The following is a 27,330-nucleotide window of genomic DNA, read 5'->3' as shown; positions in this document are numbered from 1 at the left end:
ATCTGCTTTCACCTTAGACTTAAGGACATAAAACAACTCCAACAGCATCAGAGACATAATCACATTACAAAGATACAAATGAAAAAAAAAAAAAAAAACACATTTAACTTATATATTTGGAAACTTCACTCAGTGGACAGTGAGATTCAGAGACTTGTCCCCAAAACGCTCCAGCCTTTTTGTTTAAGGTGTGGCTTCGCCCCTGTATGAAATTCCTGAATACGTCCTGTAGTTCTGGTTTTTGTCCATAATTTATTAGAGTGGTTAATTTCAGTTATGTCACTTTTTGCACGGATGCATCGTCACAGCATTATGCCGCCGCAGCCAGGCCGAGGAAGTGGTGCCTGGTTATTATTAAGTGAAGCTCTTTGCATGCAAACATGAATTTCTTTCATTTCATCTTATCCGGCCACTATTGATCTTGTCTCGTGGTCCTAAAAGTGGTGAGAAACACACACTGTAAAGCTGTTGGGTTAGCTGACCAAGACCCTTTTTGATTAACTGGTTGCACTTGATCATTATTGTACAATGCGTTTGAATGTATAATATGTTGCAAACAGTGTAGGGGCTGAAAGTCTGAACAGATCATCTACATATCTCTCAGGTCTTAAATAAAAAACTGCCAAATATACACATATTTGTAAAGGTATGTCAATATGTTGTTCATGATATCTTTATATGTTTTTATTGCACTGACCTGACATGACCTCTGGACATGTACTTAAGACAATAATGGAAAGTGAAATGAATGTGTTGCAATGTGTTGTAAAGTGTTGTTTTACTTTATTTCAGCATGATTTGAATGCTGAAATAAACTAAAACATGTTAGAAAGAAAATGCAGTAACAAGGATTTTAGTTCTGCAAAATAGGCCCTGTAGCCTTTGAAATTAAGGTGCTTTCTTACTGCAAAAATGTGTTTTAACTACCAGGAAGACTATTCAAGTGAATTGTTTTCATACTACTTCCCTGATGGCTCCCACAGGATTGTTGACATCCTCGTGGATTCATCTTATTGTTATAGACACATGCATTTCCAAACATTTGGTCTACCTATGCTGTAAAATGTATTATCTCTTCGATTTACACACGGCATCTATTGCACGTCTGTCCGCTCTGAGAGAGGGATCCCTCCTCTGTTGCTCTCCCTGAGGTTTCTCCCATGTTCCCCTTTAAACTGTGGGGTTTTTCTCTGGAAGTGTTTCCTTGTACGATGTGAGGGTCTAAGGACAGAGGGTATCGTATTGTCATACTGATATTCTGTACAAACTGTGAAGTCCACTGAGACAAATGTAACAGTTGTGATATTGGGCTATATAAATAAACATTGATTGATTGAATTGAAGAATAATGCATTAAGAAGAAAAATAATGTAAGGGTACAACAATAATGGGTTTTCACATACAAGAATAGAATATAATCATTTAATGTCATTATACATGTACAAGTAAAGAAAGAAAAAGCTTCTCCCTTTTTAAAAGGTGCCGTCAAAACAAAAAAACATCACAACATACAACAACAAATACACGCAACATACATACTTATGTAGGAATAAAGAATAAAGAGCAGTAATTATTTCATGGGGTATACAAAATAAAATGTAATAAATAATAATGGGTATGTATTTATAATAATGATATATATGTATATATTTACAGAGTCACGTTTATTGCACACGAAGGATGATTAAGGGTTATGAGTTCAGGAATTTAGTGCAATGATTCTTGGGAAAAAACTGTCTTTGAGTCTGTTTTTTGTTTTTTTTTATACACCTGTAGCGCCTGCCGGAGGGTAGCAGGTTGAACAGGTGAAAGCCGGGGTGTTTACTGAGGCAGCAGGAGGAGTAAATGTCCATCAGGGAGGGGAGAGGGCAGCCGATGATTCTCTGTGCTGCTTTTACGACTCTCTGAAGCCTCATCCTGTCAACCTCAGTGCAGCTGGCATACCACACTGTGATGCAGTATGTCAATAGGCTCTTAAATGTAGAGCGGTAGAAGGTCACCATCGGCTTAGTGGCCAAGTTGTTCTTCCTGAGCACCCTCAGGAAGTGTAGACGCTGCTGTGCCTTCTTGATGACAGCTGTGGTGTTGTCCGTCAAGGAAAGATTGTTTGTGAGCCCGTTATGTTCTTTTCTCTTGGAGGTAATTAGCCAATCAGATTTGTTACATTCTAAAGAAACTAATCATCTCTGGGAAACAAAGATAGCTTAGTGTGTCAACATTTAATTAAAAAAAGCAGAACCACAGGGCTTCATGTAAATGAGCAAACCACAACCACTTTTTTCCATATAGACGTTTTGCTTTATGATGCAGCAAAACCTTGAAGGGGTTATTTGTCATCTGCAGACAGCGAGGCAGCACATAACCCAACATGAGATGCGAATTCAACGGCACTCTGCTCACCAGCGTGCTGCCGCCACTGCTGATGACAGAGCTTGTTTTGGGAGTCGTTGGCAATGGTTTGGCTCTCTGGATCTTCTGCTTCCACATGAAGCCCTGGAAGAGCAGCACAGTGTTACTCTTCAACCTGGCAATGGCTGATTTCCTGCTGATGGTGCCTTTGCCTTTCCGTGCAAGCTACTACTTCTCTGGGATCAAGTGGACGTTTGGAATCCCTCTGTGCAACATCTGCCTCTTCATGTTGGCCCTGAACCGCACTGGAAGCAGCATCTTCCTCATGGCCATCGCTGTGGACAGGTACATGCGAGTGGTGCACCCCCATCACTCCATCAACTCTCTGACCATCACTAAAGCCATGTGTGGAGCACTTGTACTGTGGCTGATAACTTTCTCAATGACAGTTAATATTTTTAGTCTGCAACACATCAACACGACCTACTGCGAGAGCTTCATGATCAAGACTGAAGCCTCGCTCAATCTGAACTGGCACACGTTTGTGTTTATCTTCTCCTTCTACTTGCCTCTGCTTGTGATTCTCTACTGCACGATCCAGATCATCAGACACCTGAGACGGAGACAGTTGTCACAGCAACGAAAGATTAAGAAGGCTCTTTGCTTCCTCACAGTCGTGGCGGTGATCTTCATCGTTTGCTTCCTCCCTAGCAACATCACACAGCTGATCATTTGGATCAAGACCCAGCAGTTAGCCGGAAACCTCTCCGGACCTGAAGTCTGCCAGGCGATGGATAACCTGACCACCGTGTTTTACCTCAGCATCAGCCTGACGTATCTCAACAGCGTGTTGGACCCTGTGGTTTACTACTTCTCCAGCCCTACCTTCAAGAACATCTGCAGGAAAGCTCTGCATCTGTCCCAAGTAGACAACGCTGAGAGTTCAGAGAAGAAAACTCGAGAGACAGGCTCCCAGTCGATCAGCCAGCTGTGATCACAACATCCAGGAAGCATTGAGATGGATGCAGCTTAAAGTTTGACCAAAAGTGTTGAGATCTTTTTAAAGTTTTCATGTGAGTTCTGCAGCCAACCAGATGTCTTTAACTTACCTTTCTTATACAGCAGTTATCCAGTATGTGACTGCGCTTAAAAAAATATTATTGTCTTGCACACATATGCTATTGTCATTTTGTAAAGTTGTGATGGTTTACTTTTTGATATATTGATGGCACATTTGTAGTCATTTTGCTAAACACATGCTGTGAAATCATTGATATATATTATATTTTATCCAACTTATACAAATACCAAACTATGCCGTATAAAGTCAAAATTAAAACGTTTTTCTGTTTTTAGTATATAGTTCCTGTGCATTATTCAGATGTTATCATGACTTATATTAATAAAATACAATCTAGTAATACTGAGAAGTGCTTTTTGGTTAATTAAAACAGTTTATGGTAGAAGAAGTTCACTTGGTTGCTTATAGAAAGAGAAATCCTTCGGGAAAAGTCATTGTTTGTAACTTTATTTACACAGATGAGAAACTGTTTCCTGTATGACTGCAACTTCTGCAGCTTATCTCTAGCACCTGAGAACCCGTTTCACGCTTTAAAGTTCTCAGAATTGCTGATAGACGGGCCCGGTGCCACGAGGGGGCAAAAGGGGGCATTGCCCCCTCAGTTGTATTATTTGCCCCCTCACTTTGAGCATCATTCATCCATCAAAAAGTACAATAAATGTCACAATTATTAAATAAGTTTAAATAATTATTTCCCCCAATAAACGTTACTATGTTTAGATCAGATATGTGGGCAGGCAGTCAAGCAACGTGTAAAAAAGCCTCAACTCCAACTGAGCTTGTAGTCTTAGCGTGTGTGCTTAGCTGTAAACACAGTCGGATGGGTGACCAAAACGTCCCCGTTTTTTCCGGTCAGAACCCCCGTTTTCGGTGCAAGGTGAAATCAAATGTTATATATCAGTAAAAACAGAGTAACAGTGTTGTGCCTGTTTGTAGCGTTAGCGTATTTCTTCTTCTACTACTTCGTCTTCTTCTTTTTTCTTTAATGGCGAATCGCTTCCACTTGGAGCATATATCGCCACCTACTGTTGATTTATTAAATGTTTATATTAAATCCTTGTCCTCAGACCAGTGTTTTTGAGGAACTTGAAGATCAGCTTGTTTACTTAATTTCTTGATTTACTTTCGTATATTGACTTGAAATCCATTGTCCTTGATGTTCTGTTTTTCCAGTGCAGTTTTCAGAATTAGTCTTTGTCTGTTATAATCCGGGCAGCTAAAAAATACATGATGTAATTTTTCTCCGCAATTTTCGGTGCCCCCGATGGGTTAATGCAGCCTTAGCATTCGCCTATACTGCCTATGCCAAGGGCCGGCCCTGCTGAAAAAAATGACATCAACAAAAAATAAGACAGACAACTACAGATAGCACCACACATGATGGTTACTTGTTATTATTCAAGGCTGCCTGTATGGATCAGGTTTTTGCCAAAGCGAGCCCTTTTACTAGAATAATAAAATGTTATGTATTATATCAACCGTATTGGTACAATGAGCGACATCTAGTGAGGGATTTTGGATTTTGATTTTACTCATGGCAGTTAGACTCTAGAGACAAACCATTGGACTATATTTGTATTTTTAATCTGTGTCTGTCCATTTGGTGTAGTATTTGATCCAATATTACATTTGGTTTATATATTATTCACTTTCTTATGAAATGCCAGTTTCAAGCCTTGGTTTGAACATTCAATCCTGGAAATAAAAATCAACCAGATTAATTGTTCTTTAATCCTGACCTGACTAGAGGTAAGTAAATCTGTATAGGAAGACGAGTTAAGGGATAGAGGAGAAAAGGTTATGGTATAATTACAGAGCCTGTCAATTTATAAATTGAGGAAATCAATGTTAGTCTGTTAACCAAAGTGCAGCCATCTAATAATGTACTATCTGTTATTAAAGATCAGAGGAAAATAACAGAACGAGAGGGGTAAATCCAGAATAACAAATAAAGAAGCAAAGAGATTGTAGAGCAGTGAGAAGGAAAAAAGCTTGGTGTGTCAATTCATTACATTGCCAGTATTTTTCGTTGTTGTGAAAAAAAGATTGCCCCCTCAGATTTTTTAACAGCCCCCTCAGTCATTTCATCCTGGAGCCGGGCATGCTGATAGATATTGTGCCACAACAACTTATTAGACACTTTTAACCACAAACACCTCCTCCACAGAGAGTTTGGTGTGATCATCAAGGTCTTTTTCCCCACCCCCATGCAAAGTAAACAATATATTTCCTTACATGCATTAACCTCAAACCAATAAAGGATGAAAAAACAAACATTTAAATCCGTGTATCTACCGTCCAATTGTTTTTTCTTTATTAAGCACGTAAACGGAAGAGCGTCTGAGAGGCCTTTTTGCTTTTTACCTTAAATGGTCAAATGGTCCTTGGAGCGAGGGGCGGGGCAAAACTCACGGAAGTGATTTCAAAACAAAAGCACTCGTTTGCTAAAATCACAAAGAAAATGTGAATGCAATAAGGCTAATCTGAAACTCACACCCCAAATGTAACCTTTCAGCTTCCCATTTTTATACTTTTTGTGTCTGTGTAATTCAACCTCTTATTGAACTTGTACTAAGACCAGGTACATGTAATGACATCTGGACATTTAAGCTTTTAATGTGGTCCCTAATACACTGCACAGTGGCGAGCCGTAAGGGCCCTCTAGGCCCTCTGTGAGGGCCTAAGATATTCTACAAAATAATATTTAAAAACATTAAAAAAATATATATATATTTTTTTATATTCTTTTTAATATTTTTTTGTTGTTATTTTTTTAGTTATATTTTTCATTAGTTTTACCAAAAATAACTTGATTTAATTGTATTTAAAATAAAATTTCCCAAAAAATTAAATCCTCCCAATCTGCCTATTCAGTTTCTGTTGGAATGTGAAGGGTTAAATGAAAGAAGCTCGTCTCTGCGAGTTAATGTGAAGAGAGCTGTCCAACAGCTCGTTGGACGTCCAGGCGGTCCAGCTATGAATTCACAGAGGGCCCAACTGAACTAAATTGTAACTGAACGAGAGAGTAATGTCAAATGACAGTACAATTGACCAATCATATCTTCCCTCTAAATGGGTGGGTGTTATTATCGCGGACTTTATGACAAGTTCCGCCCGCTTTGAAACTTTTCTTGTTTCAATAGCAACAACAACTTCCTGTCAACAGCGTTAACTCACATTCAAAATAAAAGCATGCCAAATGACACTTAAGACATACAACTGCAACGAAAGTAACAAACACAATGCAATATCCTTTTCAATTTCAAAGAACACAAATAGGGTTATTTACAGGTGTTGTTTTGTGTGGTAGAGGGTCGCTTTCATTGATGCGTTTTGCACCCCGGGCCGTTGTTTTTATATTCCGCTGAAGTATTCGCTGTGACGTAATAACTCGAGGGAACGGGTGGGGGTCAGAGGGCCTAGGTTTAAAAGTCACGGCTCGCGACTGACACTGCATGTATGGGATGCTGAATTGAACTAAAATTGTTCAGAAGAAAAAAAGGCAGCTGATTCATTATTCCTCCTATATTTGTCGAGTGACACAAATATTTGTTACCACAAGTTCAAGAGTAACTTGCAGGTTTTTTTTTTTTACTACATTTATGCTTACCTTGCCTGAAAATTACAATTAAAAATGTTAATGCAGGATTTGATATGTTTTACAAGACATAAGGGCAGGAATTCAGAGGAAAATGAGCCGTTTTGAGCTCTGCTACTAAAAACTGCTTTTTTTTAACGTCATACGTCAAACGCGTCATATTACGTCACATGGGGGAGTTAACTTTCTCGGACTCGTTCTCTGCCCAATCCGCGGTAGTAGTTTGTAGTTGGTTTGAGCGGTTGTGATTTAGTGAGCTGGTATTTTTTCGGTAATTTTACATTGCATTTCACCATTTGTAATGATGATAAGCTTATGTTTGTGCAGGTTGCACAAACTCAAGCCTGACAGGGCATCAAGTCCACAGTTTCCCTCACAGGAAAAGGACCGGAGCTAGCGTTCGTTCCTGGGTGCGTTGTGCATCCACCTCCCTGCAGCACATACTCCGTCTCCACAGCTTTATCAAGAAACCGTATTACATCTCTCTCCCCCCCCTTCGCTGCTCTCTCTCTCCCCCCTTCGCTGCTCTCTCTCCCCTCCGGTACACGGCACCGTAAGACGTAGTGTGGAATTGCATTAGTTAACGCTGTGGTGGCTGTAGTGCTCCAGCCGTCTCCTTTGTGTTTGTTTGTTTCCCCCTGTCTGTGTTGTTTGTGTGGGCGTGGTGGCTGTCACTCCTGGCTCCCGGCTCAACCTCCACTCACCTGTGCACCCTCCCCGACTACACACCTGCTTTCCATCAAGCCATTTACAACGGCATATCAACGGAGGCTCCACAACCTTTCTCCGCCAGATCGTCAAGTATCAGCCGTATCTCGCGTCTCCCCTCCGGTCAGCACCGTAGTGTGGAGTTGCATTAGGTAACGCGAGATACGGCTGATTTATTCATACGTTAGACCGGCCGCTCTCCCCCTTGTTTCCGCCATGTTACGTCACACGCGGGAGGTCACGTGCGGAGGCTTTTTTATGCGGATGTGAAAATGTCTTACTAAAACGACGCCAGATGTCACTGTAGTGTATATTTTTGGGAAAATCTAGTGTATTCATCATTTTCCTACACATTTATTCACTGGTGTCTCTAACCTGCAAGTTGCTTTTTAAGGAAACTGACACTGTTGGGTTCTAGTTGGACTTTTACCAGAAATAAAGTACTTTTACTGTATACTTTGTGAGTAATCCTCTGTCAAAGTCCCCTCCTTAGCCTACATAATGCATGTTTTTCTGCAAAAAATATGATGTTACCATTAGTTCTTAATGAAATTGATACTGTTTGACTTTGTATTAGTTAGCCTACTACTTACAATACATTGAAGTACTTTTACTGTGTATTTTTTGAGAAATACTCTGTCAAAGTCCCGTAGATACACGGATTGACCATCCTCATCCGCGCTCTTATTTTGTAAGGTAACTTCCGGTAGCAGAATATGAAAAATGGTAGTTTTTTTGTTTCTGTTTTCTGGTGATTTTATTTTTTGCTTTGAGAAGTAGAAAATGAAAATCATCCCGTTTCTTTAAGTTTAGTAAATCCCTTTTTGACCATGATAAAGAAAAACGCCTAGTATTTCAATTTGGGTTTTTCAATTTTAAAACGAAAAATAAATATCCAGTCGTTTTTTGTTTTTGAATATCCATTTGTGAAAAGAAAATCCAATGACCAAAACATACACTGACCCCCCTCATACAAGGGCGGTATGGAAAGCCCAAAGTGCCATAATACGCGCGAATATACGCACGTATTATGGCACTTTTGGCTTTCCATAGAGCGGGGCCTCACAGACACGCTTGAACTCTGGTCCCGGCATTGCCTTCCTGCCCGTCCTCCGGAGTTGTCCCGCCTCCGTCCTGCCCGTCCTCCGGAGCTGTCCCGGCGCTGCCTTCCTGCCCGTCCTCCGGAGCTGTCCCGTCGCCACCTTCTTGCCCGTTCTTGTGCCCGGCCCCCTGAGTTCCCCAGCCGCGGCCTTCGCCTTCGAGCCCGGCCCCCTGACTTTCCCAGCCGATGCCCTCGCCCTCGAACCCGGCCCCCTGACTTTCCCAGCCGATGCCTTCGCCCTCGACCCCGGTCACCTGACTTTCCCAGCCGCTGCCTTCTCCCTCGAGTCCGGCCCCCTAATCTCCCCCGACGAGGCCTTCACCCCTGTCTTCGGCCCCCTGAGTTTCCCCGCCGCAGACTTCCCTGCTCTGTTGCTGTTCCCCCGGGCCGTCCGCATGACTCCCCCTTCTTGGCCTCTACCTTTCCCCCGGGCCGTCCGCCCGTGTCCCCCCTAAGCAGACTTCTTCACAAACACATGTTTGAGGAGGCTGAAAGGTTTGCCATCACATTTGATCTGGATTTAGAGGTAAGTGTGGAGTAGAAAAGTAACATCAATGGGACTTTTGAGGACTGAATATTTTTTATTTATGTAAATTTAGACAAGTGAATAAAAGACAAGAGAATTGTGCTCTCAGAGTAGAAAAGAACATTAGTTGTCTTACTATACTGATGGTGTAGCTGGTGTATTTTTACTACTAGTACCGGGGCTATTCACATTTATCCATCCTGTGTTTGTTCAGCTCGTGTACAAGGTGAAGCTGGACTTTGTGCTGGAGCAGCTGGCCTCGGCCTCTGTGGGCGGATATGGAGAGGGAGTGTGGTCTGAACTTGTGGAGGAGGACAAGACCAACCTGATGAAGATCACAGTCAGTGTTTACGCCTCATCTCAATCTACAATCCTGAAAATGAAGATAATTGATGGAGTTAGTCGTAGCATATTACACTTGTTATGAAGTATTAACTCCTCACGTTTGTTGCGTTGCCAAGGATGAGCAGTATGTGGTGGAGTACTGCCTGAAGGCTCCGTGGCCGACCTTTGAGATGGCAGAGAAGATGCTGAACCACGCTGCCTCGCGATACTCCTCTCTACAGATCCAGGAGGCTCTGGCCAGGTTGGCTACGTTCTGCAGCCTGTACGGCCTGGGAAACTTCAAGTAAATTCAAAATCTTGGTGGTCTCCTGTGTTCTACACTATATACAGTCTATGGTTCTACAGTACGTTTAGCAATATATGGTCTGTTTGTTGTAGACCTCCAACTACTGCCAATGATTTAAACCAATATGTATTTCATTGATAAAATGTCACAAAATATTAAAAAATGTGCATCCCAGATTCTCAAAGTCTAAGCTGATGTCCTTAAATGTCTTGTTTTATGAGTAAATATGATTTTAAAAAGCAGTTTATTCATTTTGAACAATAATCAATTATTTTTGTATCTATTGTCTATGCGTTGCAGCTGTAGTTTGTTTTTGAATTACACATATGTAAAATGTGTTCATTTATGTTATCCTGTCATCCATAGTGGCATCACATGGATTGAGTTTCTGAACAGCATGGACAATTTGGGAGATATTCTCTCCCACCTGAGAGAGGGAGACTTGAAGGGTGCACAACTCATTTGGCTCAGGTATGAGGTAAAGAACAGCTCTTTGCGCTTCGTTGTTAAAACAAATCTGTAAGGTGTTCCCCAGGTCTGTTGTGTATTGTGTTATTTCTGTGTTTTGTGACAGGGACACATTGCAGCGGAGTTCGACGAGAGGAATCTTAAAACGGTGCTCGATGTTATCCCAGAGGACCTGCCATCCCAAGACCCATGTGGTGCTATGTTTCAGTAGTAAAAGTTATTTCTTGATGTGTCCATAGAAAATCCTGGCGAAATGGCTGGAGCAGAGGGCAAGGAATCTGGAGTAGACAGAAAAGGTGTTATGAACTCAGATACTCAGGGTATTGGACACAATTGCACGACCCAGGAGACAGAGGTAAAGTATTTGTAAGATACTTTATTTTTCAAATCGATGAACAAAAATAAACGCTTTCTAATCTCTAGATGAGATGACAAAAAGTGAACAAAAGAAAATCGCTCACGTAGTGAGGAACAAAAAACATCATGGTATCAAGAGAGCATAGATCTGACCCAGGCATGAGACAAGACGAACTGACAAGGAACACTGGGAGACTGGGGAATTTAAACACAGGAGAACAAGACACAGGAGAAAACAATCAGGAGCGGGGCTGGTGCTGATGAGCGAGGGAGACACACAAAAAGTAGACAATCAGAGAACCTGGAATGACAGGTAAACGGTGAGTGACAAAACAAAACGGGAAGTGGAAGACAATACAACCATAAAACAACATAAAATGTGACTAACTCAACATTTCTGTCGGTGCACAACAAAAGGTATAAGCAAAACCTAATTTGAAGCTAAAAGTTTAGTAAAACTGGGCTTTATAATTATGCACCTACCAATGGTGATGATCATCAATGAATTGAATGACTTAAGGAAAGTATTCCAAGTTGAAATGACATTAATGGATTGTCCATCACTTGCTCAGTACTTTTTATATACACCTTTTTTAATTGCTGTTTTTTAATTGGTTGTATTAAAGACTCAAAGGATCACTCATAATAAAAACAATGATTATAATTGAAATATGTTGTTCCAGGGTGCTTGGCCCCAGAACGGGTTGCACTTGGCCGTGCTTGGACTGCCTTTGCTACAGATGAAGTCTGCAAGTACAAAAAAATGGTGCCTCCACAATTATGATCTATTCGTTCTTTTTAAATACTCTTTATTGAGTTTCACACATTTAACACAACATACAAAACAATGCACAACACCCCCCACAGACAGCCTGTCGTGTAATTAATAATTTATTCCCATCCTTTCTTTCCCAGGATGATGATTATGGTGCAGAAGAGGTGGAGACCCTGAAGTCCCTGGTGTCGAACCTCCGGCAGCTCCTGGACCTCCACAGGAAATACAGCTGCAGACTTTCACTTTCAGTCTTTGAGAAGGTTTGTTTCCTTTTGTGACTGATTACATTTTATAGATCCCATGTCATGCTTTTCCGGTTATTACCCGTCCCCTTGTGTGTTATGAAGGTGTTTATGCATGTAAACGGTCTGCAGAGTCAAGAACCCTCAAAGTACACCCTGTAGCGAGTAAAACTCTAACACAGAAAAGACCTGTCTATGCTGCCCCAGAACACCTCGTTGGAGATTTCTCTTTTTCTTCCTGGGTACAGTGACGTGACCATACCCAAATGGACCCATTGGTCCAAATGGACCAATCCGTGGAGCTCCTCACACACACACTCTCTCAGCGGCGAAACTGTGACGCGATGGGGGGGGATGCTAGTGGAGCCTCGCAGCAGCGAAACTGTGGCGCGCTTACACTGTAGGTGCGCCGCGTTTGGGGGTGCGGGTACTAGTGGAGCCTCGCAGATGCGGGTGCTGCAGATCAGCACCCCCCCTTCCCGCGTCCATGGTGCTCAGGCTGAGTTCAGGGATGTTTCGCTGTCTCGCAGACCCCACGCAGCAACCAGGAAACAACACCAGTAATAGAGCTCACACTGTCCCCTCCTCACAGCAGCGAGCCGCGCAACGTCCCGCCAACACGGCACCCAGACCCCACGCAGCATTCTCATCTGTTTGTCATTACTGGTGTCATTTTCTGGTTGCTAACAAACGCCATTGTAACCAGGGTTCGAGTTATAAACATGAACTCTATGGGGGTCTTTAAAACTAACGCATGCGCAGGCGCGCACGCACAAAGTCACAGGCATAGATTGCGCAATAATGTATTGCGCACCTTGGAGGTGCAGACTCCAACTGATGGTATATATTGCACACCCTTGCGAGTATACAATTAGTGTCTGATGTGTTTGGGCTTCAAAGATAATTACAAAATCACAAAAACTCAGGAACTCTGTACTTGTGGAGCGTCACAAACAGCGCCTCCGTTTATTACGTTTTACTCTCTCTCCACAACTTCACATACCTTACCAAAAGACAGCATCCTCCGTAGAAGCAAGGTTAGTGCTAGCTGTCACGTTAGCAGGTGCATTTTGGTTGTCAAAAGCTGTTTTTTGTTTCTTTGTGAGAAAACCAAAACTAGCCTTGTAGACCCCGTCGGCGGAAGTGGTCTTTTTTTGGGCGGCATGGTAATCGTCTGCTAGCCTACGGTACTCGTAGTATGTATGTGTGTATCTTGTCAATATATTTGAATGTCTGTTTATATAACGGTTCATTCTTCAGGCGCGCGCAGCACGTTCACAGCCTCACAGGCATAGATTGCGTAATATTTTATTGCGCACCTTAGAGGTGAAGTGCAGGCATACTGTCATTCAAGCAGTAGCGTGGCGTGGGGAAAACATTAGGGGAAGCCAATAATACGTACTTTCTTTTGGGGTGTGGGGGGGTGTGGGGGGGGGGGGGGGGGGGGGGGTCAATTCAATGTAATAACGTAACCAGATGAGTGATTACAGCGCCCGGTATCATTTTACACACATTTGTATCATACAGATGCAGGACTTACACACGCCTGTTATCTGACCGACAGGTCCGCACGCACTCTCCAGCCGAAACTCTAATAAGCATTAATTCACAAACTAAATCAGGAGACCTTTAACGTTTTACGTCCGGTGTTGCAGTATAAGTTGAGTCATGACAACTGGCGACATTCTATTATTTTCGTCATAGGAATCCAGGGCGTGTACATTGAGGACCCATTGTTGACTTACCAGGAAAGAAACATCGTTTGTCGTTTACGTTCATCTTTTGCTATATCTGCCTTCCTAAGATCACTTTGCTGCACATTCAGTACTCGTATGTGAGGTTGTGGGTGAGAGGCTGATATCGTGACGCTTACAGGGAGGTATCGAACATTACAAAGTAGGTGACTGTGTGGATGCCTGTTCAAAACATTGCAAACTTCAATAAATCATTTAAATTATATATTTGTGTCCGACTTTCATTTGTTCATCGTTCTTAATGTGATGTATAGTAGCTTTGATAGCTGTCCATACCTTCAGACAGCCTAAAAGTAAAACACAAGTTGTTTATTCACAGCCCGAACGCTCATCGAGATGACTGGATCAGTCATGACAACTTGTGATCAGCTCAGATTAAATTGTGATATCAATTCTGTAGCTAACCTCCAGGGAGCACGTTTATTTTATGAAATACCTGTATCCCTCTCATCACAACAAGACTCTACACTGTGCAGGAAAAACAATTACATACATGAAAATAACCTTGATGCATGGGAATGAAACACACAAACTAACAGATAAATCATCAGAAGAAGGCAGAGAGGAAGTAAATAACAACAGGAATACGGAAGGCAGACAGAATTGCTTAGACACGGGTGTCACATGAAATTTAAATGTTCTGGAAAGTTCCTTATACAGCTTTAGCCTTTTTTATCTCATGAAGTCCCTAAGTGACACACACTGAACAGTCTGGGGTCATGGTCCTTGTCATTTGCTTTTGTCTTCCCATCACAACATGTCCAAGATGTCAATGTGTCAGGCTAAAACATGTGACAGAACTAGCTAGATTTGGAAAGGTTTTTTGTTGCTAAAGTTAATATTCAAGCCATTTAAGAATAAAAATGCTTACATGACATGTCATTTGTTAAACATTAAACTGTCTTCGGCTCTTTTCTGCTGTAACAAATGTAAATGTCCCCTCTGTGGGACGAATAAAGGTATTCTGATTCTGATTACATTTAACCTGTTGTGGAAACATTTCTTGATGAAATTGATATGAAACAAATGCCATAAATATTGCTGTGACACATGGTGTCACATCGGGACTTTAACCCTAAACATTCACAGTAAACCCGGAGTGACATATATGCACAATTAGAAATATGATTATGGTCTGGTCAGTTAATTTAGCTGATTCAATTATATTTAGTTAACATATGCTTTATTCTTCAATTCATAGTTTGTTCAAACAAATGCAAACCAAAACATCATCCTTGTTAATTAAGTTATAAATAAGAGTTACTTTACCATTAAAGCCCAGATATTTGACACTAGGGGGGTTACTTGTCAGAAATGTGTCTATTTAGTATGGACAGCTATCAAAGCTACTATACATCACATTAAGAACGATGAACAAATGAAAGTCGGACACAAATATATAATTTAAATGATTTATTGAAGTTTGCAATGTTTTGAACAGGCATCCACACAGTCACCTACTTTGTAATGTTCGATACCTCCCTGTAAGCGTCACGATATCGGCCTCTCACCCACAACCTCACATACGAGTACCGAATGTGCAGCAAAGTGATCTTAGGAAGGCAAATATAGCAAAAGATGAACGTAACGTCATGACTCAACTTATACTGCAACACCGGTTCGCTCCTTTGTTCCTCGCTGTACACAGCTCCAGTTTGGGCATTGGCCTGTCATCAGATTGTATTTGTTGTTGCTGCTGCAGCGGAAGTTTAGTACAATTATTTTTGATTAAATACTCCAAATCTCCACCCTCCATAATTGCACTTGCTTCAGTTGCTTGCTACTTTCTAACGGCGGTGAGAGTGGTGCAGTGACGCTATCTATCTTCTATCGATTAGATTTATGATTCGAAAATTATAAAAGTAGAGTAGACATGTGGATATTATCCGACTGAACAAAACTTACATTTACCTAACAGATTCGTTTTCCACTGACCTTTTTTCGAGCTATTTTCCAAAATCCTATGGAGAAATCCCATTGCTATTTTGTCGAGGGAAACCGAGCGCAGCTTACTTCTGCTTTTTGAGACGCGTCACTGCACCACTAAATTGCCGCCTCTGGCTTCCCTTGGCATGGCCCCGACCAATCACATATTGGCAGGGGCATGACGTGAGCCTCATCTGATTGGTCAATCCCTCCATTTTTTTTCACCAAGGGAAGCAAATTTCGGCTGGCCTCCTCTCGCAACAGAGAGTTCAATCTACTGTTTCACCATAACATCTAGAGGGGCGCTGTTTCACTCTTTGTAAAATACTCAATGAGATTGGGGGAGAGAAGAGCCGGCAGCAACACACAATAAAGAATTTCCGAAACTAAACGAAGTGTTTTTATTTATTTATTAAAATTATAACTACAATCCGAAAAAACAGGGGAAGCCTGGCTTCCCTTGGCCTCCAGGAGAAAATTTCACTGCATTCAAGAGAGAATACGATGCGTAGTTCTTTTGGAAAGCATTGTTTTGTTTGCCTATTTACCCCGTTAACGTAAATAATACTCATTACATTGAAAAATGCATTATTTGTGATCAAAATAATGGTTGTTGGTAATGTATATTAGCGACCCCCACAGATGTTTGATTTCACTGGGTCCGTGGGAGCTCAGGCCCCTCCTTATGGGAGCTCAGCTCCCAATAGGCGCATTCACAGCGCGGTACTTTTCCCACAAAGGTTCATGAGAACTTAGTTCATCAGAACTCTTTAGCTCCACCAAGCCATTTAGGACAGAGAGTGAATACACATACTATACAGAGATGCTGTATGAGAAACCAATGTGAGTTTGGAAAATTGAACAATGTAAATATATTCTAGTAGACCTCAACAATGGAATTATTATCAGTAGAAATGGCCATGACATGGGACCTTTTTAAAGCAAGCTTCCGATATCCAACATGAAACTAATGTTTTATTATCTTATAAATACCGATAAAATGTTGCATGTTTATACTTGCATAAGATACTTAACATATTCCTAATTGCATATATTTAGATTTTAATCCTATACTGTCACTTGATTTATTTATTTGTATTTGTGATTCTAACTGTTCCATGTGTGAACTCTTCCCTGTACTACCCTGTGTTTCTATCTTGTTACTGTTGCTGCTAAAACACCTACATTTCTCCAGGGGGATAAATAAAGGTTTATCTTATCTTGTGCAAAATATTCTTCGAAGTCAGGGGTGTCCAAACTTTTTTCACCGAGGGCCACATACAGAAAGATATACGAAGGGCTTGGCCACTCCCTAGAGGTTTATTGCCTCATAAGTTCAGTTATAAGTTGGAAAAATCAATCCAATGTAGGTCAATTATTCTTGATACTTGAAAATGCTGTTAGAAAAAAAAAAAAAGCCTACATCACAGCTTTCCATAAGGTTTCATTTACTTTGTGAGCAGCTCATCCTTTAAAATAGAAGCTTCAGATTGCTCATAATATGAGGAAATATGAAGGGTGTATTTCAAGGTTGTTATGTAAATGTCTTTTTGGGCTTTTTTCTTATCAACTTAGATTTGTTAGAACATGTTTTCAACTTTAATCGACTGAATTTATTTGGAAATTGGGTTTATTAACACATGAATACTGTGTTATTTATTTGAACATATGTTTAAGAAGTACAATATAAGACAAGCAGAAGTGTATTGTATTTTTTGAATTGGCTGAGGGCAGAGTCAAGTTTGGACACCCCTGTTCTAAGTACTCCATGGAGTTGAGTTTATAAGACAACATTCTGAGTTAGTCTTGTGTTGATGTTCCTATATTATACTTTAAAGGGAAGTGTAAGGAGCGTGGCGTTCTACATGCTGGACAAAGTGCCGGCTCCTGAGCTGATCGCCGCCACGGTGGCGAGCAGAATCCTGCCGTACGCCAAGGAGCACGAGACTCCTTTTGATGAGCTGCTCCTACAGTACATCAAGGTAACGCTTCACCACTGCCATGCCCACTGGCGGAAAAACACATTTCATATACCAAATGGGCCAATGATTCTCCTCTTTTGTTCACCAGGATCTGCTGGAGCGCTGCAGCTCTCAGACCACAACACTCTTCACAGAATGGGAAGCCAAAGCAGTGGCGGTGCTCGATTGCATAAATGATACTGATGTAAGTTTCTGTAAAAACCCACTTCATTAAAAAACTGGAAAGAAACTAAACCAAATTCCCGCAATAACTGACTCATTTATAGAGTTATGAAAACATGCTGATTCGACAGGAAAGCTAATGATTGGCGTGAGGAGCCACACACACACACACACACACACACACACACACACACACACACACACACACACACACACACACACACACACACACACACACACACACACACACACACACACACACACACACACACACACACACACACACACACACACACACACACACACACACACACACACACACACACACACACACACACACACACACACACACAGCCTTACACAATACCTCCCTGGCAGAGATAATGATAAGCTATAGTAAAAACATTACGTTTGTTCTAAGGTTTATTCAATCTCACGGTATTGTATTTTCTTCCAGATGAAGGTGGATGCTGTGCTGGAGATCATGCAGAAAGCCATGGTGCCCTGGAGTAAAGTGGTAGAAGAGCTGGTTCAGCAGTACCTCGAGATGTATGTTTACATAATCCTCACTATCATTGGTTCACACAAGTAGTCAAGTCGCCAGCACTGTGAACACGGAAATGTTCAGTGGCCCAAAAGTTTTATGTTATAAATGTATAGTACGGGTCCCCAGCAATAGGTGGCTGGACGTGGCAGGCAGAGGGATACTGAATAGAGAGAGCACAAGGTAAGGATAACAGGAACACAGAAAGTTTGGTTTTGCTAATAGCGGAATGTACTAAGTCGCATTACCAGCGTGGTGAAACGACTAACTGGATGACGAAAACCGGGTATATAAGCAGGTGTAGGTGAGTTGATTAATCAGAGTGATGAGCAGCAGCTGAGGAGGTGAGTTGGCGGGAATCAATAAGTAGGTCATCCACGCCCAGCCAGGAAGACAGACACACAAACAGACGGACAACAACAAACAAAACAAAGGGGAACAGAAGGAGGCAGACTGTATATCCTCACAGTATCCATAGATCTCCTAATGTTGCTCTCCAAGTGCACCAGATTGGTGCTTTTAACTTCAACATTTTAAAACAAATCTTCCTGGGGGAGCATGCCCCCCGGACCCCCTAGAGGAGGTTAGGCCCCCCCCTCCACTTAAATCATGGTCACATGGATAGGAAACTAAATACATTTGCACACATCTTGTGTCCATATCTTTTTGTTTTGGTGGTCATGCCACAACCGTGCACGTGCATGCATACGCGAGTCATGGTAAGATATCTGGATTAAGAGGTTGCTTTTTCTTTGCACAGCATGAAAGAAAGGCCAAATGAATGGGCTGTGATTTTAGTATTTTTAAGCAGAGGTCAATCATTTGTAAGGCCCTCGGAGGATGTTGAAAAAATTGAAATGGCCCTTGAGAGGAAAAAGGTTCCCCACCCCTGCTTTAGATGCATGGATACTTCACATTTTCCAATCACCTTAAAATATATAAAGACACTAGACATTGATTGTCTTAACACAGCTTACAATTTAAGGTTAGGGTCAAAACTGTCCAAGAGTGTCACAGTGTTTCGTGTCCTTTGCAGATGATGCTCTTAAAAGCATGGAGTGTGAAAACAACCTCATCATGTTCAAGGCCATCGCCCACCTTCAGGTGAGTCTCATTTAAGGTATTGATGTCATGTTATTAGGGTTAGGGTTATGTTGCAAACAACGTAGGGGCTGAAAGTCTGAACAGATCATACCTCTCAGGTCTTAAATAAAAACACAGCCAAATATACACATATTTGTAAAGGTATGTAAATACGTTGTTCATGATATCTTCATATGTTTTATTTCAACATTTCATTCGACTTGCACTGACCTGACATGACCTCTGGACATTTAAGACAATAATGGAAAGTAAAATGATTTCAAAAGTGTTGTTTTAGTTTATTTCAGCATGATTTGAATGCTGAAATAAACAAACACATTAGAAATAAAATGCAGTAAGAGGGGTTTTAGTTTTGCAAAATAGACGCTGCAGCCTTTGAAATTAAGGTGCTTTGCAAAAATGTGTTTTTAAGGAAGACTATAATCAAGTGAATTGTTTTTAATTGAAAAGTAATGCATTAAGAAGAATCATAATGTAAGGGTATAACAATAATGGGTTTTCACATACAAGAATATTGTCAGCCTGTTTCTTCTCTCTTGTAGGTAATTGGTCAATCCTTTGTTACATTCTAAAGGAATTAATCATCCCTGGGAAACAAAGATACACTGAAAAAAACGGGGAGTAAGATTTACTTAGGAAAATCGAGGTAAGAAAACGCACTCAGAAAACCTAAGTAAATGTAATAACGTATATTTCAAGTAGCTTCTACTTAAAGTTAAGAAGTGTTTGTTACTAAAGGCACTTAAGTAAACGTTATTGTCACACTCAGTTTGACTAGATTTTACTTAAGATTACATGTGCATCTTATTACAAATCTCCAGTAAAAAATATTTGGCTTTTCAGGTTGTTTTTACTTGCTATTATTATCTTTCATTTAATAAATATGTAGGTAATATTTCAATATAATTATTAAGTATCATCAAATGCAATTCTTATTCAACAAAACTGTTTTACACTAAGGCTACTACAAAGCATGAAACAGTAGCCACTTTTAAACAACACTATTCTGCCCCCGCAGCTTGGCAGACAAACAGGTTCCCAAGAAAAACTCTGCTTCAGAAGTTTCGTTTTAAAGTTTTCCTCAGAAAGCACTGTAAAACTGGACACACAAGAAAATGTGCATTCATTTCAAGCATAGCATTCTAAAGAAATTAATCATCGCTGGCAAACAAAGATAGCTGAGTGTGTCAACATTTAATTAAAAAAAGCAGAACCACAGGGCTTCCTGTAAATGAGCAAACCACAACTACCTCTTTCCAGATAGACGTTTTACTTTGTGATGCAGCAAAACCTTGAAGGGATTATTCGTCTCATCTGCAGGCAGCGAGGCAGCACATAACTCAACATGAGATGCGAATTCAACGGCACTCTGCTCACCAGCGTGCTGCCGCCACTGCTGATGACAGAGTTTGTTTTGGGAGTCGTTGGCAATGGTTTGGCTCTCTGGATCTTCTGCTTCCACATGAAGCCCTGGAAGAGCAGCACAGTGTTACTCTTCAACCTGGCAATGGCTGATTTCATGCTGATCGTGGCTTTGCCTTTCCGTGCAAGCTACTACTTCTCTGGGATCAAGTGGACGTTTGGAATTCCTCTGTGCAACATCTGCCTCTTCATGTTGGCCCTGAACCGCACTGGAAGCAGCATCTTCCTCATGGCCATCGCTGTGGACAGGTACATGCGAGTGGTGCACCCCCATCACTCCATCAACTCTCTGAGCATCACTAAAGCCATGTGTGGAGCACTTGTACTGTGGCTGATAACTTTCTCAATGACAGTTAATATATTTAGTCTGCAACACAACAACACGACCTACTGCGAGAGCTTCACGATCAAGACTGAAGCCTCGCTCTACCTGAACTGGCACACGTTTGTGTTTATCTTCTCCTTCTACTTGCCTCTGCTTGTGATTCTCTACTGCACGATCCAGATCGTCAGACACCTGAGACGGAGACAGTTGTGCCAGCAACGAAAGATTAAGAAGGCTCTTTGCTTCATCACAGTCGTGGCGGTGATCTTCATCGTTTGCTTCCTCCCTAGCAACATCACGCAGCTGATCATTTGGATCAAGACCCAGCAGTTAGCCGGAAACCTCTCCGGACCTGAAGTCTGCCAGGCGATGGATAACCTGACCACCGTGTTTTACCTCAGCATCAGCCTGACGTATCTCAACAGCGTGTTGGACCCTGTGGTTTACTACTTCTCCAGCCCTACCTTCAAGAACATCTGCAGGAAAGCTCTGCATCTGTCCCAAGAAGACAACCCTGAGAGTTCAGAGAAGAAAACTCGAGAGACAGGCTCCCAGTCGATCAGCCAGCTGTGATCACAACATCCAGGAAGCATTGAGATGGATGCAGCTTAAAGTTTGGCCAAAAGTGATGAGATCTTTAACTTACCTTTCTTATACAGCAGTTATCCAGTATGTGACTGCGCTTAAAACATTTTTATTGTCTTGCACACATATGCTATTGTCATTTTGTAAAGTTATGTTGTGGTTTACTTTTTGATATATTAATGGCACATTTGTAGTCATTTTGCTAAACCACATGCTGTGAAATCATTGATATATATTATATTTTATCCAACTTATACAAATACCAAACTATGCCGTATAAAGTCAAAAGTAAAACGTTTTGCTGTTATTATATAAGTCCTGTGCATTATTCAGATGTTATCATGACTTACAGGACTGTCTCAGAAAATTAGAATATTGTGATAAAGTTCTTTATTTTCTGTAATGCAATTAAAAAAACAAAAATGTCATACATTCTGGATTCATTACAAATCAACTGAAATATTGCAAGCCTTTTATTATTTTAATATTGCTGATTATGGCATACAGCTTAAGAAAACTCAAATATCCTATCTCAAAAAATTAGAATAGTTCCTCAGACCAAGTAAAAAAAAAAGATTTATAACAGCAAAACACAATCAAACATTTGAAAATGTCCATTAATGCACTCAGTACTTGGTTGGGAATCCTTTTGCACGGATTACTGCATCAATGCGGCGTGGCATGGAGGCAATCAGCCTGTGGCATTGCTGAGGTGTTATGGATGCCCAGGATGCTTCAATAGCGGCCTTTAGCTCATTAGCATTGTTGGGTCTGGTGTATTTCAGCTTCTTCTTCACAATACCCCACATATTCTCTATGGGGTTCAGGTCAGGGGAATTTGCAGGCCAATCGAGGACAGTAATGCCATGGTCAGTACACCAGTTACTGGTGGTTTTGGCACTGTGGGCAGGTGCCAGATCATGCTGGAAAATGAATTCCTCATCTCCATAGAGCTTTTCAGCAGACGGAAGCATGTAGTGCTCTAAAATCTCTTGGTACACAGCTGCATTTACTCTGGGCTTGATGAAACACAGTGGACCAACACCAGCAGCTGACATGGCTCCCCAAACCATCGCTGACTGTGGGAACTTCACACTGGATTTCAAGCAACTTGGATTTTGCTCCTCTCCAGCCTTTCTCCAGACTCTGGCGCCTTGACTTCCAAATGAAATACAAAACTTGCTTTCGTCTGAAAAGAGGACTTTGGACCACTGTGCAACTGTCCAGTGCATCTTTTCCTTAGCCCAAGTCAGACGCCTCTTCCGTTGTCTTGAGTTCAGAAGTGGCTTGACCATGGGAATACGGCTATTGTAGCCCATTTCCCGGACACGTCTGTGAACAGTGACTTTTGATACCTGGACTCCAGCTTCAGTCCACTGTCTTTGAAGCTCCCCCAAATTCTGGAAGCGACTCTTCTTCACAATGCTGTTAAGGCTGCGGTCATCTCTCTTGGTTGTGCAGCGTTTCCTGCCACATTTCCCCCTTCCAACAGACTTTTTGTGGATGTGCTTTGAAACTGCACTCTGTGAACAGCTTGCTCTTTGAGAAATTTCTTTTTGTGTCTTACCCTCCTGATGGAGGGTGTCAATGACGGTCCTCTGGACAGCAGTCAGATCAGCAGTCTTCCCCATACTTGTGATTTAGTTTACTGAACCAAGCTGAGTGTTTTTCAAGGCTCAGGAAACCCTTGCAGGTGTTTCGAGTTAATTAGACGATTCAAGTGATCCGTTGAACACCCTACTAGTATACTTTTTCATGATATTCTAATATTTAGAGATAGGATATTTGAGTTTTCTTAAGCTGTATGCCATAATCAGCAATATTAAAATAATAAAAGGCTTGCAATATTTCAGTTGATTTGTAATGAATCCAGAATGTATGACATTTTTGTTTTTTTAATTGCATTACAGAAAATAAAGAACTTTATCACAATATTCTAATTTTCTGAGACAGTCCTGTATATGAATAAAATACAATCTAATAATACTGAGAAATGCTTTGTGGTTAAAACAGTTTATGGTAGAAGAAGTTCACTTGGTTGCTTATAGAAAGAGAAATCCTTCGGGAAAACTAATTGTTTGTACACAATTTCTTTCTAAACTAATTTGTTGTTGACATTAACCCTACATCACAACTTTCCTTACAGTTACTTTTAGAGGAATCATCAGGGAAAGACATGACACATTTTATGTAAGGAGCTCTTTTTGTGTTACTGTATATTTACAGGTTATATATCTATACATGGCAAGATCTGCATTTTCAAATGTTATCCACTAGACAGCAGTAGAGGTTTACAAACTGAGTGTGTGAGGTCATTCATAACCAAATTCAGCCCATTGTAGTCACTGATTATAAGGCTGGGTCACTTCAGAAATGAAAATATCTTAAATCCCCAGAGTCTTTGAATCGTCACAAAATTAACCATAATTGACACCAGAAAACCGATCACTGCCTTGGTTTCCTCATTAAGTATAATGTGTTAGATTTATATCTTACGTTTTGCTACTCTTTTTTTGTGATGTTTCTTTGTTAACAATGTCAATGGATATATTCTCATTATTTACATTTAGATGCATAACAGTTTACGTAGTACATATTGAAAACATCTGTATACATTATATTATAAATACCGATCATATTAATGTTTCACACTGTACCCAAGATCATCATATACTCAACCCCTCATCTGCAAAACTGTCCCATTTCACCCTAAAAAGGGAAGGGCCAAAATGTACTTTTGCATTGAATAAATGAATAAAGGTTATTTGGTTAAAACCAGAACCTATGATAAGTGAAATCTGGATTAAAGAAAAGGAAACTGTATCATATTTAATATGCGAAAAGGCTGTTAACAACACCCACATTTCTAAAAGCAAGAAGTGCTTCAAAGAAAATGTGAATGCAATAAGGCTAATCTGAAACTCACACCCCAAATGTAACCTTTCAGCTTCCCATTTTTATACTTTTTGTGTCTGTGTAATTCAACCTCTTATTGAACTTGTACTAAGACCAGGTACATGTAATGATATCTGGACATTTAAGCTTTTAAGACAATGAAAGTGAAATAATTTCACTGCATGTATGGGATGCTGAAGTGAACTAAAATAGTTCAGAAGAAAAAAAAGGCAGAAACAGGGGTTTTAGTTCTGCAAAACAGATTTAGTTTTTCAGAATGGGAATTTCTTTCACTTTATTGACATTTTGAGAAAAAAAGAGTTTTAATAAGATTTCCTGTCAGCTGAAGCTTGGCACCAGCTTGTCTTCCTTCCACTTTCACATATGTTTTATCTACAACTTGTGCACTTCTAATAGTTGTATTAAAAAAATAGGTATTTTAAGTCAATATTTGAATAATGAGTCTGTAAATTAGTCTTAGTATAGTAATTGTTTCAAGGGCCCTCGCCAGGGAACAAGAACCACACATTAGACAAGACCAACGCAGGACTCTCAATCAGCTGCTGAAGTGATGAATTTGCCTGATTGTTGGAAACATTTCCATTTATCTACAACGCTGAACCTAAACAACGTCAGATTCTTCAAATTCCTTCAACTTTTTTGTATCTGCTTTCACCTTCAGACTTAAAGACATACAACAACTCCAACAGCATCAGAGTAACTAGAAAATGCAATTCCTGCTGAAAATGTGTGCGAATGCTGTAAACTGTGTACATTTGTTGCTGAATTTAGCTGAAAATGCAGAAAAAGCTGCATATTTGATCAGTTGAATGGTCTCTGTAGCTAATTTTAGCTCCAAAAACCAAGTAAGTGTGTTGCTGAATTTAGTGGAGAAATGCAGAAAAGTGAAATGATTTGAATCGAAATTGTTACAGCTCAAATGCATTGCAATGACTTTGTTGAAAACTTGAAAGTGAAATGTTAAACTGGAAGAGTAGGAGTCTCCATCAGACAGAAAAGAATAGGCTGAGACAGTCTGTTAAACTCCAGTCTGTGTGTTTGTGTTTGAGATGACAAAGTTATCAAACACCTGTGTGTGAGCCCAGAGATCAAAGGTTACCATGGTGACGACGTTATCAAACACGTGTGCAGAGATCAAAGTTTTCCATGGTGATGATCAGTGAAAGGAGAGCCTTTCCATTGTTCTGAATGAGAAATAAACCTCTTACATTTCTAACTATAGTTTAAAAACGGTAGCAGCTATCGGTAAAATGTCAACGCGTGGAGCTTGTCAGGACCCTGAGGAGCGTCTGAGTCTGCTTTTTGTGTACTTTCGGGTCAATAATGTGGCATTTTTGGCAGATTTACTAAAGGTGTGCAGCTGACGCTCTGAAGAAAAGATCAGGCTGAATTTACAATGGGCCTTAATGGAGACATGTTGAACATTTTTGTCACTTCATGCATTGTTTAATTTCTTTGCTTAATTTCTTTTTTCTTTTTCAACGAGGTTTACCTAAGTTTTTCATGAAAAATGATGTCCAAGGAGTGTAGGGTTTGGTAATTATGGCAGGTTTAAAAATAAATTTTAAGGCGAATTTCAAGCACTCCTCCACTCGAGGTGTGACATCACGCACTCTAAGCCTTAACGAGCTGCGCAATACACACTAATGTTAAACTCTGATGAAGGCCTCTTTACCAAGCTCCAAACTAAGTTATATATTTCAAAAAGTGTACAAAATATTAAAAATCTGAATACAAGTTTAATAGCTGAATGCCTTGTGATCATTTTAAAGTTAGAATGAAGTGTCTAGCTGAAAGTATGTGGAAGGAGTAGCATTTGGCGCAAGGTGTAGGTAAAAGAGGATTTGAAGGTTCCTCCCATTGAGTTACATCTTAAAAAAAAGAGTTTAAAAAGCTGAATATTTCAAAAAGTATAACATATTTGGAAAAAGTTGAAAGTTTCCCATCATGTGCTGAAAAGGCTGAGTATTTTTGATATTTGAATGGTTTCTGTAGCTGAAAGCTGAAGTTATTCGACGCAAAAAACGTACGGAAGAACTGAAATAAGATGAAGTTGAAGAATAAAGATTTGAAGAACAATAGTGGCACAGCATTCACACTAAGAAAAGAAAAACAGAAGAACAATAGTGGCACAGCATTCACACTAAGAAAAGAAAAACAGAAGAACAATAGTGGAATGCTGTTGCACAGCATTCACACTAATAAAGATTTGAAGAACTATATTGGAATGCTTTAAACAGCATTCACACTAATAACATTTGCAATCAGAAACAGGTTTGAAAGATACAAAGATAATAATGTGTTAAAAAAACAAACAAAAAAACCTATTTCACTTATATATTGGTCAAACTTCGCTTAGTGGACAGTGAGATCCAGAGTCTTGTCCCCAAAACGCTCCAGCCTTTGTGTTTAAGGTTTGGCTTCACCCCAGTAGGAAATTCCTGAATACATCCTGTAGTTCTGGTTTTATCCATCATGTATTAGAGTGGTTAATTTCAGTTATGTCACTTTTTGCACGGATGCATCGTCACGGCATGATGCAGCCAGGCAGAGGAAGTGGTGCCTGGTTATTATTAAGTGAAGCTCTTTGCATGCAAACATTAATTTTTTTCATTTAATCTTATCCGGCCAGAATTGATCTTGTCTCGTGGTCCTAAAAGTGGTGAGAAACACACACTGTAAAGCTGTTGGGTTAGCTCAGTGTTTTTCAAAGTGGGGGGTGCGCCCCACCTGGGGGGCAAGAGACCAGGAGGAAAAATTGTTATGACAAAAA

The 27,330-nt window shown here is 40.5% G+C and overlaps 4 protein-coding genes across 5 annotated transcripts; all 4 read left to right on the top strand.

Annotated features, from left to right (window-relative positions):
- The first annotated feature begins 1,708 nt into the window (after nucleotides 1-1,708).
- Nucleotides 1,709-3,705, top strand: LOC307042130 (hydroxycarboxylic acid receptor 2-like). Its single transcript, XM_079685858.1, has one exon. The coding sequence runs from the start codon at nucleotides 2,369-2,371 to the stop codon at nucleotides 3,341-3,343; it is 975 nt and encodes a 324-aa protein (XP_079541984.1). The 5' UTR covers nucleotides 1,709-2,368; the 3' UTR covers nucleotides 3,344-3,705.
- A 5,554-nt stretch (nucleotides 3,706-9,259) lies between these two features.
- LOC307045138 (kinetochore-associated protein 1-like) lies at nucleotides 9,260-11,637 on the top strand. 2 transcript variants are annotated; one of them, XR_013809786.1, is made up of 6 exons: nucleotides 9,260-9,364; nucleotides 9,579-9,704; nucleotides 9,826-9,992; nucleotides 10,362-10,473; nucleotides 10,570-10,818; nucleotides 11,504-11,536. XR_013809786.1 is itself a non-coding variant. In XM_079690674.1 (5 exons), exons 1-5 carry the CDS (start codon nucleotides 9,314-9,316, stop codon nucleotides 10,672-10,674), a joined length of 561 nt encoding a protein of 186 aa, XP_079546800.1. In that variant the 5' UTR covers nucleotides 9,260-9,313; the 3' UTR covers nucleotides 10,675-11,637. The 2 variants fall into 2 exon arrangements, 1 of the variants encoding a protein (XP_079546800.1); XM_079690674.1 differs by having other exon boundaries at nucleotides 10,570-11,637.
- On the top strand, nucleotides 10,717-19,881 carry LOC307042942 (kinetochore-associated protein 1-like; the record flags this gene model as incomplete). Its single annotated transcript, XM_079687101.1, has 7 exons — nucleotides 10,717-10,818; nucleotides 11,736-11,855; nucleotides 17,356-17,499; nucleotides 17,588-17,683; nucleotides 18,119-18,239; nucleotides 19,242-19,309; nucleotides 19,852-19,881. 7 exons carry the CDS (start codon nucleotides 10,717-10,719, stop codon nucleotides 19,879-19,881), a joined length of 681 nt encoding a protein of 226 aa, XP_079543227.1.
- Nucleotides 19,882-20,612: 731 nt separating this feature from the next.
- LOC307043510 (hydroxycarboxylic acid receptor 2-like) lies at nucleotides 20,613-21,910 on the top strand. The gene has a single exon (XM_079688007.1). It carries the CDS (start codon nucleotides 20,655-20,657, stop codon nucleotides 21,627-21,629), a length of 975 nt encoding a protein of 324 aa, XP_079544133.1. The 5' UTR covers nucleotides 20,613-20,654; the 3' UTR covers nucleotides 21,630-21,910.
- The last annotated feature ends 5,420 nt before the right edge of the window (nucleotides 21,911-27,330 follow it).

This window comes from Notothenia rossii (assembly GCF_949606895.1).
Source record: "Notothenia rossii genome assembly, chromosome: 6".
NCBI classification, from domain to species: domain Eukaryota; kingdom Metazoa; phylum Chordata; class Actinopteri; order Perciformes; family Nototheniidae; genus Notothenia; species Notothenia rossii.
The sequence above is the reverse complement of the archived record's forward strand: the minus strand, read 5'-3'. Positions and strand labels throughout refer to the sequence as shown.

Excerpts from the sequence above, each read along its gene's own strand:
- LOC307042130 (XM_079685858.1), top strand. The coding sequence starts at position 2,369 with ATGAGATGCGAATTCAACGGCACTCTGCTCACCAGCGTGCTGCCGCCA.
- LOC307045138 (XM_079690674.1), top strand. The coding sequence starts at position 9,314 with ATGTTTGAGGAGGCTGAAAGGTTTGCCATCACATTTGATCTGGATTTA. Across the intron at positions 9,365-9,578 it reads CATTTGATCTGGATTTAGAG|CTCGTGTACAAGGTGAAGCT; the intron begins GTAAGTGTGGAG and ends GTGTTTGTTCAG. Across the intron at positions 10,474-10,569 it reads TCATTTGGCTCAGGTATGAG|GGACACATTGCAGCGGAGTT; the intron begins GTAAAGAACAGC and ends GTTTTGTGACAG.
- LOC307043510 (XM_079688007.1), top strand. The coding sequence starts at position 20,655 with ATGAGATGCGAATTCAACGGCACTCTGCTCACCAGCGTGCTGCCGCCA.